Source organism: Penicillium waksmanii (assembly GCF_028829765.1).
Source record: "Penicillium waksmanii strain IBT 27052 chromosome Unknown utg000007l:1.0-4314555.0:1.0-4317578.0, whole genome shotgun sequence".
In the NCBI taxonomy this organism is placed as follows: Eukaryota; Fungi; Ascomycota; class Eurotiomycetes; order Eurotiales; family Aspergillaceae; genus Penicillium; species Penicillium waksmanii.
Genome location: NW_026643253.1, coordinates 86530 through 103726, shown reverse-complemented (window position 1 = coordinate 103726; position 17197 = coordinate 86530). Strand labels below are relative to the sequence as shown.

At 49.3% G+C, this 17197-nt stretch overlaps 8 protein-coding genes across 8 annotated transcripts; 5 read left to right on the top strand and 3 right to left on the bottom strand.

Moving 5' to 3' along the window:
- Positions 1-374: 374 nt before the first annotated feature.
- N7481_006873 (putative MFS transporter) lies at positions 375-2107 on the top strand (the record flags this gene model as incomplete). The annotated part of the gene is made up of 4 exons (XM_057266092.1): positions 375-627; positions 693-805; positions 870-1064; positions 1124-2107. 4 exons carry the CDS (start codon positions 375-377, stop codon positions 2105-2107), a joined length of 1545 nt encoding a protein of 514 aa, XP_057120293.1.
- A 450-nt stretch (positions 2108-2557) lies between these two features.
- On the top strand, positions 2558-3520 carry N7481_006872 (uncharacterized protein; the record flags this gene model as incomplete). The annotated part of the gene is made up of 5 exons (XM_057266091.1): positions 2558-2606; positions 2679-3010; positions 3078-3139; positions 3197-3406; positions 3478-3520. Coding segments are annotated over 5 exons (696 nt in total), but the record flags the coding sequence as incomplete, so codon positions are not given.
- Positions 3521-4130: 610 nt separating this feature from the next.
- N7481_006871 (MFS transporter) lies at positions 4131-5737 on the top strand (the record flags this gene model as incomplete). Its single annotated transcript, XM_057266090.1, has 2 exons — positions 4131-4406; positions 4469-5737. The coding sequence occupies 2 exons, from the start codon at positions 4131-4133 to the stop codon at positions 5735-5737; spliced, it is 1545 nt and encodes a 514-aa protein (XP_057120291.1).
- A 549-nt stretch (positions 5738-6286) lies between these two features.
- On the top strand, positions 6287-7321 carry N7481_006870 (DUF3632 domain-containing protein; the record flags this gene model as incomplete). The annotated part of the gene is made up of 1 exon (XM_057266089.1): positions 6287-7321. One exon carries the CDS (start codon positions 6287-6289, stop codon positions 7319-7321), a length of 1035 nt encoding a protein of 344 aa, XP_057120290.1.
- An 872-nt stretch (positions 7322-8193) lies between these two features.
- Positions 8194-9754, top strand: N7481_006869 (glycoside hydrolase family 76 protein; the record flags this gene model as incomplete). The annotated part of the gene is made up of 4 exons (XM_057266088.1): positions 8194-8293; positions 8353-8600; positions 8657-9115; positions 9179-9754. 4 exons carry the CDS (start codon positions 8194-8196, stop codon positions 9752-9754), a joined length of 1383 nt encoding a protein of 460 aa, XP_057120289.1.
- Positions 9755-10035: 281 nt separating this feature from the next.
- Positions 10036-10863, bottom strand: N7481_006868 (glycoside hydrolase family 75 protein; the record flags this gene model as incomplete). Its single annotated transcript, XM_057266087.1, has 3 exons — positions 10036-10293; positions 10352-10711; positions 10744-10863. The coding sequence occupies 3 exons, from the start codon at positions 10861-10863 to the stop codon at positions 10036-10038; spliced, it is 738 nt and encodes a 245-aa protein (XP_057120288.1).
- Positions 10864-11575: 712 nt separating this feature from the next.
- Positions 11576-12721, bottom strand: N7481_006867 (thioesterase domain protein; the record flags this gene model as incomplete). Its single annotated transcript, XM_057266086.1, has 1 exon — positions 11576-12721. The coding sequence occupies one exon, from the start codon at positions 12719-12721 to the stop codon at positions 11576-11578; it is 1146 nt and encodes a 381-aa protein (XP_057120287.1).
- A 2288-nt stretch (positions 12722-15009) lies between these two features.
- On the bottom strand, positions 15010-17122 carry N7481_006866 (uncharacterized protein; the record flags this gene model as incomplete). The annotated part of the gene is made up of 3 exons (XM_057266085.1): positions 15010-15456; positions 15535-16947; positions 17114-17122. 3 exons carry the CDS (start codon positions 17120-17122, stop codon positions 15010-15012), a joined length of 1869 nt encoding a protein of 622 aa, XP_057120286.1.
- Positions 17123-17197: the final 75 nt, after the last annotated feature.

Genomic DNA, 17197 nt, shown 5'->3' with positions numbered 1-17197 from the left:
CAAAGCAATTGGCCAAGTGACGCATCTTTTCCCGTCTGCCAAGATGCACCCCCCCTTTCTTTCGCCTCCAGACGTCAATTTTGGAGCTTGGCAATCCTAACATGGGGGATTCAATCAGCCGGCATTTCCCACGGTTCAAAGTTTCCCCACGACTTCAGATCTTAAAGCTCGGGTCTTCCGGAATCCATCCCGGGCAAACTCAAGCCCATAAAAACTGCTGATTGCGCTGACCTGCCAAAATCTATCCGAGGTTACTCGAACCTATAAGGACTGCAGCACCCCCCCGCTGAACCCTCCGTGATTATCTTGCGGACTTGGATAGTTCTTTTGGTTTTCCTTCCCACCAGGTGTTGGGGTCCAGCTCATTTTCTACCATGGCCATCTCCGCTGCTGCTGCTGAGTATGTCGGAGACGACAAGGCCATTGCAGACCACAAAGAGACATTGGCGAATGAACTCGCTCGCGATGCCGCAGAACGTGGCCATCTTGCGACTGACCAGTTCGGCCACTCTCTCGTGGAGTTCGACAAGAAAGCTGAATCGCGCCTGCGATTGAAGATTGATTTCTATGTTGTGCCTACGGTGGCGCTCATGTACCTCTTCTGCTTCATTGACCGCGCCAATATTGGTAAAAGATCCCGCCACCGACTTTTCTTTGAATGTTCTTGCACTGACTATCATTCCTGCTTTAAGGCAACGCGAAACTTGCCGGTTTCAATGCCGACCTCGGCCTGAAGGGATACGACTACAATGCGGTACTGTCGGTATTCTTTATCTCATATATCATCTTCGAGATCCCGTGCAATGTAAGCGCGCATATAATCTAACCAGACAGTTGACTCGTTCGCTAATAGACTGTTTATTTTATAGATTGCTTGCAAGTGGATTGGGCCCGGTTGGTTCTTACCAGCCACCACTCTGGGCTTCGGTATATGTTCGGTTGCTACGGCGTTTACCCACGACATTCATCAGGTTTCCGGAGTCCGTTTTCTGCTGGGCATGTTTGAGGCCGGGTTGATGCCCGGTATTGCCTATTATCTCAGTCGTTGGTACCGTCGAAGCGAGGTAGGACTCTTCCATGTTGCCAGTTTGTAATTTCGAATGCATTTACTGACCTCCAGCAGTTAGCCTTTCGCCTATCCTGTTACATCGTCATGGCTCCCCTTGCCGGTGCGTTCGGTGGGCTGCTTGCCTCTGGCATTCTGCGTCTCGACAACTTCGCCGGTCTGCACACCTGGCGGATGATCTTTGCCATCGAGGGTATCATCACAATCGCCATTGGCGTCATTTCCTTTTTTACTTTGACTGATCGACCTGAAACCGCCCGTTGGCTCTCACAAGAAGAAAAAGATCTGGCAATCGCCCGCGTTAAGTCCGAGCGCATTGGAACAACCGAAGTGCTGGATAAAATGGACACCGCCAAGACACTGCGCGGTATCTTCAGCCCAGTGACGATCACTACAGCGTTCATATTTCTGCTGAACAACATCACTGTGCAAGGGCTGGGGTTCTTTGCACCAACCATTGTTGCAACTATCTATCCCAATGCCAGTGTGATTTCCCAGCAGCTTCATACTGTGCCTCCCTATATCGTGGGAGGGTTCTTTACGCTACTTTTCCCCTTTCTCAGCTGGCGGATGGATAAGCGACTCTTGTTTTTTGTCCTTGGTCCACCACTCATGATGATCGGGTACATCATGTTCCTTGCCAGCAAAGACCCGATGGTTCGTTACGGAGCGACATTCATCATTGCAAGTGGCGCGTTCGCTTTCGGTGCGCTCTGTAACGCCAATTCTTCAGCAAATGTCGTCTCCGATACTGCACGATCATCGGCAATCGGCACCACTGTGATGTTTGGAAATATCGGCGGGCTGATTTCCACTTGGTCCTTCTTGCCCTTTGACGGTCCCGATTATCACATTGGAAATGGTCTCAATTTGGCGACAGCAACAATGACCTTGATCCTGGGTTCATTGATGTGGGTGTTTATGCTGTGGGACAACCGTAGACGTGAACGGGTTGATGTTGGCGCTGCGCTAGCGGGTCTGTCACAGAAGCAAATTCAGGACATGGACTGGCGTAACCCGGCGTTCAAGTGGAGGCCTTGATTGGTCTTGCTCTCTTTGTCATTCGAGTGGTGGTATTCGGTTCTCTTCCTTTAGTATGCTGTTATGAGATTAATATTAACGAGGTTGCGTCTTCGAATGACCAACAGAGTTCAGTTGTCCGATCTTCGAGACGGTTATATCTTCCAACCTTGTGTTGAAATGTACGCTGTAGACACACGGAGATATCCCCAGTGACCCCCGCACTCCGTCATGCCCCACCGACTTCGTCCAACAGGCGGCTGTCACCGCAACGCTGCCTTTCTTGGGGGACACAATGGTGGGGTCAGGGGCCAAAGATCCCCGGGACCGGGAAGAGTGCAGGAAGCAAGTCAAAAAAGACATAAATAACGGCGTCCTGAGGTCCCCTCTAGGATTCATTCACAAAGAAATAAACCATCATCAATATGTCTTGCGAGGCCTGTCGAACCATCCCCGCTGTCATTGCCCAGGGATATACCCCCCAAAGGCCAATACGAGACCGTTGCGGGTCTCAACACCTGTAAGTGACCATCTTCAAGATTGTTTGTGCGCCCCCTCGATTGGTTTTCAGTCTACTGATCGACTTGGAAAGACGTTACCGGCAAGACGGATGGCCGCGTCGGGATTGTGCACATTTACGATGTCTTTGGACTGACCAACCAAACTCTCCAGGGCGCTGATTTGCTGGCTGCACGGCTGAACGCTGTGGTATTGGTACCCGATTTTTTCAAGGGCGATGCACTCGAAGCACATATGATCCCTGCCGACACCGACGAGAAAAAGCAGCGAATTGGCAGTTTCTTGGCCACTAGCGCGAATGTTGAGCGCAATTTGGGAGTTCTGCTCGCAGCCGTTCCAGAGTTTTGCGTGCGGTTCCCCTCTGTCAACAAATGGGGTGCCAATGGCCTCTGCTGGGGAGGAAAGGTGAGTCTCGACGCAAACTTGGTCACAGTGATTGTGATGTGAGACAAGGTTGACATTCGCAACGCAGGTGACGATCCTAGCGTCAGGTTTCAACACCCCTTTCGCAGCCTCAAGCCAGTGCCACCCCGGGTACGTATATTCTGCTCTTATTGTCTCTGCAAAGTTCGAAAGCTCATACAATCATAGCCTGATGGATGCAGCTGATGCCCAGTCGGTCGCCATTCCTCACCTCGTACTCGCATCGAAGGATGAGGAACTCGCAACGGTCGCAGCGTATCAACCGCTCGTGGGCCCCAAGGGCGGCGCTGTTGAGACTTATTCCACGATGTGGCATGGCTGGATGGGAGCCCGGGCGGATCTTGAGAAGGAGGAGAGTCGTGCGGAATATGTGCGCGGGTGAGTTGATCTCGAGGAATCCCTGGTAAAACGTGAAAAATCCATCGGTCGCGTCGCTGACAATCCAACAGATACACACAGTTGGCCGACTTTTTCGAGAAGCACCTTGCCTAAGGCCAGGATGACTGATCGACCAATAGCAATTATCGCTACCCCCTACAAGGGCTCAATATCATATGGAACGTGCTAGTGATTCACTTTGTAATATTAAATCAAATGAACAAGCCGGAAAAAAAAAACCAAGTAGTCCGAGTATATTCCCGTATCTACTACTACCAGTCAGTAGATAAAAATGTATCCATCGATACCTCCTACTAGGTGGTATCCCTGGATTCATGGATCTCCCGAGGTCCAGAACAGTTGAAGTCCACTTGTACCAGTGTCCGCAACCACATTATTTCCATTTCAATTTACAATCTATTGAACCAAAAAATATAACATAACGAGTGAGTGGCCTATTTGATGTTTACGGTTAGACTGCACAATGCGTAGACAAAAACTTCATGCTCGAAAATTCCCTCGCAAATCTTTCCCGATTCGACCATCCCGGTACCGGCCCGCCACCGGATCGCAGAACACATTCGCCTCAGCAGAAAGAACACACTACACGATCCAAAATGGGGAAAACGGATGAGGTCTGTGGACTACTAAATACGATGGATCGCCCGCGATTGACAAAATGCCGAGTGAATGAAGTGCGACAGGATTTCATTTTCTGTGAGGGATGGAAGTGACGATCGCCGACCAGCGCCCAACCGCACCTCAAGATGACACTCATCACGACTCGGAAAAGGTAAATGTGGATGCAAATATTGGGGTGCCAGATGCGCCGTATAGCGTGCTACCAGCAGGCGAGAAAATCTTTGTGATTATTGCGGGCTCTTTTGCGGCTCTGATCTCGCCACTTTCAAGCAGCATCTACCTGCCGGCGCTCGATTCGTTGGCGCGTGATATGGACGTGTCGGTTTCACTGATCAATTTGACCATTACGACCTACTTGGTACGCTTATGAGAACTTGAGAACTTGTGTCGCTCAGGGAATGTTAAACTAAAATTATTCAGATATTCCAAGGGCTGGCCCCATCCTTCTTAGGAAGTTTCTCTGATGGCTATGGAAGGCGACCGGCCTACATCATCGCCTTTGTGATTTACTTGGGAGCCAACATTGGTCTCGCACTGCAAAATAGTTACTCGGCTTTAATGGTTCTCCGGTGCCTGCAATCCGCCGGAAGCAGTGGCACTATCGCGCTCGGTAGCGCGGTCGTGGCGGACCTGACGACTCGAGCAGAGCGTGGAAAGTACATTGGTTATGCGGGCATGGGAATCGCCCTGGGCCCAGCACTCGGGCCTGTTATTGGTGGCCTGCTGGATCACTTCCTGGGATGGAGAGCCATTTTCTGGTTTTTGGTCATTCTTTCAGGGTCGTGTTTTATCATCACGCTCATCGTCTTCCCGGAGACCTGCCGGGCTGTGGTAGGGAATGGGTCAGTTCTGCCACCCCGATGGAACTGGCCTTTCTGGGCCTTCCTGATACCTCGATCTCGCTTTCGAGGAGCCGAACATCCTCCAGACCCAAGTACTGTCCAGGTGCTCAAGCATCGCCCGAATCCAATCTCTTCTTTGCGCATCGCTACCCAGCGAGAGGCTGGCTTGATTCTGCTCTATGGCGGCCTGTTGTTTTCAGGATACATGGCGGTACTGAGTACACTGAGCACGCAGCTTAGTTCTCGTTTTGGATTTAATTCTATCCAGGTTGGACTTTGCTATCTGCCTCTCGGAATGGGGAGTATCAGTTCCCGGTTCACGGTCGGTAAGCTCCTGGATTGGAATTTTCGACGTGAGGCGCGCATCCAAGGCATGTCTATTCAGAAAAATCGACAGCAGGACATCGATAACTTCAATATCGAGAGAGCTCGATTGACGATTTCTATTCCCATGATATACCTTGCGTCTCTTTGCATCCTTGCTTATGGTTGGGTGATGCAATTCCGTACTGCCCTGGCGGGACCTATGGTGATGCTCTTTTTCACCGGCATGGCTACCACGGGTGCTTTCAACGCCCTTAGCACGTTGATTGTGGATGTCAATCACCATAGTGCAGCTACTGCTGTCGCAGCCAACAATCTCTGCCGTTGCCTGATGGGTGCCGCGACCACGGCCTTCGTATCACCCCTAATCGAAGCCATCGGCTTGGGATGGACGGCTACTTTGATCGCTGGACTATGGGTTCTTTTCAGCCCCATGCTGTGGTTGGTATATCGCCGAGGGCACAGTTGGAGGCAAAAGGCAGCTCTGAAGAAGCAACAAAAAGCAGAAAACCGCGGACCGTGATGTTCTTTCATCGGTGTCAAAGAAACGAGGTGGCATATCCGATGTGATCTCTGATCTCGTGCATGACCCGACTGTAAATAGTGGACATAGATAGGGATAGAAGACTGGGTATGGACTGCTCAATACATTACATAGTTACTATGCCAGGCATCAAGGGGTTATGGAATTAGGATTCTCCAACTCTGTGTTACCTAGGTATGTATGAAGGAGTCGTTCGAATTCGGGCGGCATCCATGGGATTTACTAGCGACTTTTATATCATCGAGGTGGTTCAGCCTTGGAAGTTGCTCTGCCCGGTTAGCATTCTGACCTCCCAAGTTATATTCTTAATCTATGTAATCCATATCATAAGATGAAAAGTGGATTTGCTGTTGCCTAAAACTGCTGCCTGGGTTCGCTGACTGTGTCCTGCATTATTCACTCAAGCCCTGGAGGGTAAGTGCCACCCACCTGGTCCACCTTATTTACCTGCCAAACATTAGCTAATTGGAATACATTTACCTCCCTAGTCTCCTCATTCTATGAAGAAACAGAATATCTATCGCAGAGATGTCCTGCCGCTATGTGTCGAAACTGAGTTGCGAAGAGAAGCGAGCGCAATATGATCTGAGTAACTCACAGGAAACATGGCAGGGACTGCGTGATGAAGCAGTCAATATCGGCAGCCAATTTGTCAATTATGAGTTGGAGGCCACTCAGATCAAAGAGCGGATACATGATCTGTGGGATGAACTCATCCATGCGGCAATAGCCATTCCGACAGGAGGCGCGGAACACGACCGTTTGGTGACTTTGGTGTTGAGTACGCGTGAAATGGGCGTTCTGGCTCGCAGGGGGGGATCAACCATTTTGCACGAAACCTCGTATGGCGAAGAAGCGATTCTACCCAATGGTCAGCGACTATGGATAGATCTCCCCTACTTTATCGAGGACGTCCAGGCTTTCTGGACACAAGAATCGGTGTTTCTTGCCGCCTCAAAGCGGGAGAATCTAGCCACATGGACGGCAAAATTATGTGCAGCCGGTGTCTTTGCAAACGAGCTGAGTAGCGTGGCGCTGTGGCTGTTCAAGGAGACTTTCGAGATCTTCAGGCGATCGGATAAGTCGGAAGCCGGCGGCAATGCTGAACAAATCTCCATGATCGAGCTGTTACCTGCCTGTACGGCTTGGATGCAATTTAATAATTTTAAATTGGTGAAATTCGCGGTGGCCAATCGTGAATCACAGTCTGCGAACGAAAAGAGTCTAGGGGCGTTAACACTGCCGGGTGAACTAGCCAAGAACGCGCAAATACCGACGAACGGGTTTAGCATCCCAAGGTGGGTCTTTTGGAGGCAGCGACTGAAAGACCTCCACGAGGGTGGAGATGCACAGATGATGAAGATGACAAGAGCCTGTTTCGAGGCAATGATATTGACGGGAATACACATCGGGGTTGCTGTGCCAGGAGAGAGGAGGTACCTGAATAATTTATTTCGGGCACTCGATGAGGAGCTGGCGTCACGAGAGGTGAAAACTTCGATTGGCCCTGAAGATATTGCTATTGATATGAAGTGGGCCGAATCGGACGAAGAGAATGCTTAGTCCGGAAGAAAGTAATTTCTCTCTTTGTGCCTGTGCGTTTGTTACAATTTGCCCCCTTTATTTCGGCGGGCTAAGATGCAGAATGAAACAGCACTTCCCTGAAAACTTGAAGGCACCCTTCAGCAGGTGTTTCACTTTTCGTATTCCCATTTTCCCCGCTGGCTTTAATTAGCTCATCTTTGTGGGTGGGGGAAGGTGAGAAGGCGTAGTTTCTGATGAAAGGAGGAGGATAACGGACCAATACAAGTACAAGCATCATGATATTCATAATATAATCCGTATAGAAGAACTATAGTACAAATAAGGCTGATCAAGAAGGATTATCTGGGGATGCCGATCGTTGTAAATGCCGATCGCTGATAATCCTGCAAGAAACTGCAACAATGACTGAACACCCGATTGTGGAGAAGGGTCAACTAGAATTATCTTTTCAAACCAAACAGGTTCATCAGAAAACCCTGGGATCTGGGGAAAGACAAGCACCAAGGCTGATTTGGTGTTTATTTCTGCAAATGCGTGATCATCGTCAGCCCAGAAGCTTGCTAAAGCTTGGCGGGATCCACCGAGAGGCGTCGCTCGAAAAGAAAGGTTGACGACGCTAGCGCCGAGGATTACGCATGCTCTGGCGCTATATTTAATCTCCCAGCGCTATATGGGTCGCCCGCCGCGATTTGGGTGAATCCTGTCGGATTCTCAACTTTTCTCTCTCTCTCTCTCTTGACAAAGTTGTGTCTGATGCCTTCTGCGAATAATCAGAACTGAAACGTCTTTTTTCCATCTCGGCTGGCTCCGTCCCCGCGTGTTGTCGGTAATTCAGATCAATCGGCCCACTAGAGAAGAAGTTCTCGACGGCCCTCTCTCTTCCGTCAAAAATGCGTTTACCAGGAGCGGGGCTGCTATTCAGGGGCCTCTGTCTTTCAGTCTTTTTGTTCAGCCCTGCTGAGGCCATTGATTTGGATATCAGCGATGAACGTATGTATAGCGCTTCCCCGGTGATGTTGACTCTGGCTGACTCGCTTTCTACAAAACAGAATCGATCAAAGATGCCGCAAGCACAGCCGTGTATGCTATGATGACCTACTATTCTGGTAATGAGACCGGTCAAATACCTGGCGCTTTCCCCACCAAATGGTGGGAGGGATCGGCGTTATTTCTCGCCCTCCTTCATTATTGGCATTATACCGGCGATACCACATATAACGACGAGCTACGCGTTGGCCTGGAGTGGCAATCTGGTGATGATGGAGACTACATGCCTACCAATTATAGTAGTTACTTGGTTAGTCCTCCCGGTGAAAATTAGGGCTATCGAGTCAGGACTAATTGACTATCCAGGGAAATGACGATCAAATGTTTTGGGGAGTCGCTGCTATGACTGCCGCCGAATTGCAATTCACCGATGTCTCCGACGGATTTTCTTGGTTATCCCTCGCTCAGGGAGTTTTCAACACACAGATTAAACGATGGGATACAACCAAGTGCTCGGGTGGAATGCGCTGGCAGATCTATCCCTACCAAAGCGGCTATACCATGAAGAACGCTATCTCAAACGGCGGACTGTTTCAGCTGTCCGCTCGACTGGCGCGTTATACAGGAGATGCAATTTATTTGACATGGGCCAACAAGATCTGGGACTGGTCTGTGTCGGATGATTCTTCGCCCTTGATCAATAATGCGACATGGGATGTTGCCGATTCAACAAACATGGAGAATGATTGTACAACACGTGGAGACACCCAGTGGTCATACAACTATGGGGCCTACATGACAGGAGCCGCCTACCTATACAATTATGTGAGTTCGATACAGCTAGGGAATTTTGCGAGATGTGTTGCTTATACCATATGCTCGCTATAGACCAACGGAAGTTCTTATTGGCTCGAAGCCGTCGATGGTCTCCTGAATAAGACATTGGACAAGTTTATCCCCGACAGCAACGGCGGCATTTTTGAAGAGGTCACATGCGAGCCTACAGAAGTGTGCAATAACAATGAGATCCTTTTCAAGGGACTTGTCTCCTCCTGGCTGTCGTTTACCGCCATGCTTGTTCCATCGACCTATAGCAGTATCATCCCCAAGCTACAAACATCAGCCCAAGCCGCCGCTAAATCCTGTACGGGCCATAGCAACAGCACATGTGGTGTCCGATGGTATCAATCCAAATACGACGGATGGATCGGAATGGAGGAGCAAATCAGCGCGAGCGATATCTTTACGGCAAATTTGGTCAGCTTCAACGCGGTAGCGCCAGTTACTTCGACAACGGGAGGAAACAGCACCAGCAACCCAGATGCTGGAAATAACGACACAACGTCAACCACTACGACGAGTACTACTATCACTACAAAAGATAAGGCTGGTGCCGGAATTTTGACAGTCCTTTTTGTTGTCGGGTGGGTAAGCCTCATCGGATGGACAGTTCTGGGTGGTTAATATGCATGGTTTTGATTAAATGGCGTTTTGATGGAAATTGGCGCACTATTATCTTGGAAATGGTCAAGGGCATTGGGATTCGACTTTGAATACTTATTGGCTTCAGGCCACTCAGCGGCAAGGGTTTAGGAATAGAAATGACTTATACAAGCTTCTGGGAAGCATTTCTCACATGCAACTGTAGGGATGATTTGCGAGATTATAATATGATCATACAATATTCAGTCCACATCGGACTTGCATCTGATATTCGCTCAAGAGAGGCGTATAATTGTCAGAATCTAAGCACTCAGGCCAGCAACCAACTTGTCACCCAGCTCCTTGATGCTGGCCTCGAATGCATCACGGTCCCCAGCTTTCCAATTAGCATCGCTGCCAGGAACAGCATCCTTTCCGGTGAATCCCAGATAAAGAACGTCTTCTTCGCCATGCCCATTATTTCCGTTGATATCGTCGTCGGGGAAGCACATCTGAGCCAGAGAGATGGATGCCTCGCCGGTAGAGTCCTCGCCATTGGTGTCGCCCCAAATTCCATACAGCTGGCTCAAGGAATTAGCTTGAAGGGCATTGCAGTCCTAGAGAGGGGACTAAACATACCACTTGATTGTTGCATACGACGGCCATGACACTCAGAGGCTCCATTCCGTATTGCTGAGGATCAAAGTTTGTGTTTCCGAAGACCACATAAGGGTGGACGTTGGCATCCAGATCTTGAATTCCATACTGACTGAGTTGGTCCTTGAATGCAGTTTCTCCTTGCCCGGTCTCATCGGTCCCACAATCCCCCCCTTTATCATTCAGTCCATCGCAATCCACATCCATGTTGTCATATTCACCACCATTGGCCGAGCCGTGCAGGTAGATTGCCCCATCGATATCACCGCAGTACGAAAATGTGTGAGCGCCGTCGATACCGTCCGAGAAGCCTCCTGCGATCTTGTTACTGCATTGACCAGACTTTTTTGCACGTTAGCAAACTGTAACTAAACCATGTCGCTTCCCTGGATACCTGCCTTGTGATTGTCATAGATTGTCTTGAGATTGTCCGGCAAGTCATATGCAGCAGCAAGACTGGCTGACAACAGAGTGGTGGTGGCGAGAATATGCATGATGATACTGGTGATATCGATACAGAGATGGGATCTCTTTGGACATGCGGGCGAGCTGGAGTATATATGCGAAGTGCCTCGCTCCACTATTCCCCATCGGGATTATTCAGTTTTGCGATTATGAGGCTTTCTGCAACGCAGGGTCTTGGATTCAGCTAGAACTTAGCATCCGATCATTCGGCTCCAGTCATTAGAAGCCAATGAGGACGACGGCAGAAATCACAGGCGATGATCCTTGTGAATTTGGGGAAGAGGTAGTATCAAGGGGTCATTTGTTTTGATTTTAAAAAAGAGGCGGAGTGGCATTCACCTCTTTCTTCAAAACCCTTGGTGGGTATGGCTCAGGGTCTAGGCTCTCATTTGGTGACGCTGCTTACATTTCAAAATCCATTTTATGACCAATTCCCCAAAAGGGTAACGAATGGGGCGAAAAGGGGCCCTCATAATCTTACCGTAACATGAGTTTCAGAAGATCAGAGGCGGTTTCAGCTAGCGGGGCATAATAACACTTAGACTCGCATTCGGGTACGGGAAGTGGTGATGATCGACAGCCAGGCCCGTACTATTTCTATCGAACTTGGAATCGGCCTCATTGCCATAACTATGATCATGATCATTGTGGTGATTGTGAGCAAAGTAATGCAAGGGAATTGAGGAACTTGGGGTTATCGAAATATAATGTGACAATTCTCGCTTTTACATCAATAGAGATTTAATGCTGCCCCTGTTGTACATTTCCGCCATCTGTCTCCGCCGAAGAGAGTATTGATGCCAAATCCGACTGCAAAGTAGCACCTTCACTAAGAAGAGCACCGATTTTGTCGGCCGTTTCCCTGGCGCCATTTTCGCCCACAAAAAAGAAATGATTTCCCGAAATCTCCCGCGACATTCTTGATGGCGCTTCATGGAATAATGCTCTTAGCTTGTCCCACTTTTGAGTACCTTCAATGTCTTTCAGATGCTTCTTTTCAATCGTGGATTCCAATTTGTATGTCAGCAAGAATCCCCATGTGGCCTTATCAGTGAGAGAATGCCCCGAGTCCTGCGAACTTGTTGGATATAGTGCTGATGGGTAGGGGGTGTTTTCGATATCGAAGACCCGTGAATCCTCTTCGTGGGTTACTTCGTCTTGAATGAAAGAGCCCTGGCCATCGTATTTGAGCCTGAGTCCAATCAAGTTGATTGGAGTTCCTCCGACATATTCTCTCAGATAGATTTCACGGGGTATGATACTCCTTTCATTGTTTGCTTTGTCCACAGCGTCCAGCTGTTTGCAAAATGCGTCGATCCGTGAAGCGATGTCGAAGTATCCCGCTGAAGTACAAGACATATCCTGGAGTGATCGGATACCTGATATTCCAGGGGTAGCAGCGAGACTGATATATTGCTGAACATCAAGGCCTAGTTGCTTGCATGCAATGTTGAATTGGACAACCATTCTGCCACCCATACTCCATGAAACCAACACCACAGAGCGAGTTGAGAGAGAATGACGTTCTATGCAGCTTTGAGAGCCCAATGCTGCTTGACGTCCCCAATCTCCAATCCGGAATCCTGACCCTGTCGCCGGCATCAGTGGGGGGTTTGTGTCGAGCGGGTAAGATAATGACAGGACTCCGAAGCCAGATTCATTCAGCCAGTGAACCACAAAGTCTTCTTGGCGGTATCCGTGATGCCCACCGTAAAATACACGGGCCAGATGTACTGCTCCTGGGATGCAAACGATCAAGGGTCTGGAAATTGTATCCCTGGCAGTGGGCGGCGGTTGATAGTGACAGATGGTCGGGAATCCCCCGATTGTCTCCAAGGTCTCCCCCGGGTATAAACGAGGCTCGCCAGCATGATCTGCCTGGACCATCTTGTCGGTCTGCGTTGGAAAAATTCACCTCGATCTGTCGGGGTAACTGAATGTTCCGAGGATTCAAAATGAAATGGAGGGGAGAGTTGAAAAATGCGGATCGAAATGAGGGGCTCTCGGCATTTCCCCGTCCATCCCGACTCCACGCGTCACAAACCTGGAGAATACAGGTGCCTTGATTAATATCTACATTTATGAATACTCTAAGGCTCATTTAGTTTCGTGCAATGAACTATGCAATGAACTAATCATTAATGTGTATTTTTGCCTGATTTTCTCTTATCCTGAAGCATTTCGCCTTTTATAAGTCTCATTGTAGAATAATTAACCAGGCGATGTCATGATCAGATAAGTCACAAGGAAGAGTGGTTTAGATATTATCAAATATGCTGATGATGAGCTGGCCACTTTGATGGCCTATCTCTGGAAGTTCTATCCTCGCAACCAAATCAATTGGACCAGCTATCAGGGGCCACAAGTGGAATCTTGCAGACTTTGATATGTAGCTTCAAGGACGCTTTAAGCGCACATAGTGTATTAGCGATATTTCATTAGGGAAAGGAGTCGAAGGTCATACTGAGAACATCTGATGCCGTGCATGAAGCAGCCAAACAATTCATGAGAACCTCAACGTAATCGGCACTCGGGCAGGTACACTCGATATTCTCAAAACTGCCACAGTTTATTGCTGTAGCGGCCTCTTTGTTGCATCGGAGCTGTTCCGTGAGACATTAGACTGTTGTTCTTTATTTGGCTTTCACCATGTCCCGGTTGGGATGTGCTAGTACAAACCAGACAAGGGCTCATAGCCTGTGACCCATTACTAGGATCTTGAGCTACCGTGTACGGGGCAAGGGAAGAAGAGCTAGCGCAAATGACAACTTCATTTTGGAAAAACAAAAACTGCCAGGTGAATTTTACTATCTGAGAGCGGATAAGAAGCGTCGAGGTTATAGAGTTAATCCAACAAAAACGAAAGAAGTACAGTGGCATTCTCAAATAGTTTATATATGCTGATGAGGGACTAATCGTACACAATCCATACATCTAATTCCAAATTAAACTACGGTGACACCATAATGCAGATGACTGTACGTCCTGGAGAATTCGCCCCTCAGCCCCCGAGCTCGAGAACATCGAGGGCGAATACGAGATACGAGATACTAGTAGTAGGCTGATTCATTTTTGTGCGAGAAGATCAATTTGGTCCACGGGTATTGATAGATGCGATCGGAGGTACAGATCATAGAGATGTAAAAATGCGTATAGATTAATGGCCTCTAGGACCGTCCTAGCCCTGGAGGGTAGGACAAGATTCCCGATCTCTGTGTTACGCTATGCACTAGATGTGATATGATGCGAAAGGACTCATCAGTCTGCATGGTTAAGAGTTATTTCTCACGGGTCTTTCGGAATTGTAGTTCTGTTTTTGTAGTACTAGTACTAATATAAATTGATGTTAGATATTTCGAAAGAGTTGACCTGCGAGAGAGTGGCTTCGTATTCAATATGCCAGATTAGTCTCGAGCAACTGGCATCCTACACAACACCTTTCCGATCGGCGTTGCATCTCGCTTGGCCAAGTTTAAGTTACCTATATACTTAGAGGAAAGACGATATTTGAATTTCAAAAAGACTGGAATTTTAATATAGAACCATCTATCTGACCAATTAACTCGGGCTATGCGAGGAATAATCAACGTTGCAACAGTACGATGATATCAAGAGCACCCTAGAGCTAAGAAAAGATATCCAAATTGACATTGCCGCCCATCAAGAGAAATTTCAATCATCACTCACGGTGTAATCAACTTATCTGTCTCATCTTATAGGATAACCTTGCCCATTCATGAGTGGACCGGAAAACTGCGGCGGTACTACAAAAGACAGACAACCTTGAGAAGTCGGAATCATTCAACCTAATAATTACGCCAGGTGTCCATGGTAGGAATGTGGATTATGGACACCTGCATACTCACAACTTACGAGCGTCTAGAGGAATGTTGGTGCCGGAGAAGGGTGTATGGTGTTGGTTCACCGATTTTTTCATAAACTTCATGGTGGTACAATTGAAGAACGCGACGCTTGGTCGGCCCTGCAACCTCGTTAGTCTAAGAAGGAGCTGCGGTAAGAGTTAGTCAGTCGGAAACTGCGTGCGAATGATGGGAGACAAGGAATGGAATAACCCTAGGATGTGGTCCCATGCGATGTCAATGCGAGTCCGTGCCAGGCGATACATGGCTCGGAAAGCTAGACCGTTTGGAAAACCTGAAAAAGAGAGACCAGCTCTATGATTCCGCATCGGCGTCAGTGTGCGACGAGAGGCCCAGGACATTGGATTCCTCCTGGTTATCCTCATCCTCGTCGTCGTCCACGTCTTCCCATTCAAGGTCGGCGTCGCCCTCGCCGAGACCTGCGACCATGGCCTGCAGCTCTTCATCGTCCTCGTCTTCGCCGTATTCATCGCCGAGCATGCTTAACAGTTGCAAGAGTCCGGCTTGTGAGCGCCATATTTCGTCTGCGGGTGGGCGGTCCTGGCTATTGGGATCGAACAAGCCGTCTCCGCCGGTGGTGTTTGTTGGTGGTGTGTTCGAGCTCGACTTTGGTGTTGCACCGGGAAGATCGGGGGCCAGGCTGATGACGCGAATCGCTTTGGTTGGGAAGATGCGGGCGGGATTCTCATTTTGCTGCACATCACCGGGGATATTAGGCAAGGATTGTCGCCAGCCGAGGGTCTTGTGAATCATAGATTAGCAATGCGACACACGCAAAGGAGTGGGTGAGATTTGAGATGTTCAAGGGGCGAAGCATACCGTATAGGTGGTCATGATCGCATCGTCGCACAGCGTCATGAAGCTCACCGGGACTGCCAGCTGAGGGGCAGAACTGGTGAGCAATGAATAAGAAGCGCGAGATGGGGATTCAACATTTTGAATCCGATCGCGATCATCCAGTGCGACGATGTAAATGCGATCTTGGATCTCAAACATCACGCGGTGATTCTGCACTGACAGCCAGCCACCTAGGTCGAAGCTTGACCCATCCGACTTGCATTCAATCACAGAGCTGTGTGCAGCCAGAGCTGCTGGATCCCGAATGGCTTTGCGCCAGTCAGAACAAACGAACACGCTGCCCGCCCGGGAGAAGCCCACAAAGAGATCACCATCTAGCATCCCAGCCCCCCATTCATTGACGCCATCCCACATATGCTCGGAGGTCGGAATGGGCCCGGAATTGAGTTCGAGAGGTACGAGGGAATCTTTTCGAGGGGCCCCGGGCGGGAATGGTCGATGTGCTGTTCCATATCGAGCGGCGCCGGCCAATGCTGCGGTCGCAGACGGCGAACTGGGGGCGGGTGGGAGAATGTGATATTTATCGGTGCACTGCGATGGTTGAAGAATCCCGAGGAAGCCACCGGTTATTTTGTCGTAGACGTAGTACCCCTTTTGTCCGATGGAGTAAATGACGGCATCTTCGCTTTGATCGAGATGGCCGACCGCGTCCTTTTCGATGTTGAGGTGGGTTTTCAACGTGGGCGGACGCTGTGTCATATCGTATACGAAGCCGTGGCCCTGGTTGGAGACCACGCAGAGAGTCCAGTAAGATAATTGGAACCCTCTCGTCTGGCAATCGTGATTCAAAATGGCAATTCGACGAAACTCCCCCCGTACCGCACCATCTTGATCGGCCTGCCAAACCTCAACGCCATCCCCTTCCCTATCGAATACCACCATACCATCTTGATATTCGAGATGTGCGTAGGGACGCACCGCATCGCCGTCGCTGTCGGTTGTGGAGGGGAGTCGCCAGAGAATGCGACCGGTGTCCATATCGGTGACATTCAGCCCGCCAGCATGGGAGGAGGAGACGAAGAAACGGCGTTTGAAATCGGGTCGAAAGCGCCACACAGGATCATTACCGATTTGTAAGACTGACTCCTGGCTCATGGGACGACAATCAACCCAATTGCGAGCTAGAAGAGTCTGGCGCTTGCAAAGATCCTTCCATGATGCCGTCCCTTCAAACAAGCGAGAGAAGGAGTGGGTATCGGATAGGAAGGATAGTTCACGAGGACGAGAGCATCCCGGTGGACGAAAGGTCTTGTATTCGGAGTTGTAGATAGCTTCTTGGTGGGTGTAGTCGATGAACTGATGCCAGGCCTTGGAGGTGGCAGTGAGCGCGGCGAGGGCGGAGACTGGGGAGAATTCCAAGATTCGCAGAACAATCTCCGGGGGGAAAGGCAGCGAGGGGGTCTGCAGTAGAAGAAGTTCCGGCAGTCATATTCTGAGAGGAGGAGAGGGAGGGAGGGAGAGAGAGGGAGAAGGAGGGAGGTGAGAAGTTAAGAGTGAAGTTGAAGTTCAAGGAAGTCGAAATGGCAGAATCCTTTTGGACGCGGGGCATGCCGTCATTATTCACCGCCTTCCTCGGAGTATACAACGAGTAGAGTATACTAATACTAGTATATTAAGGGGAAAT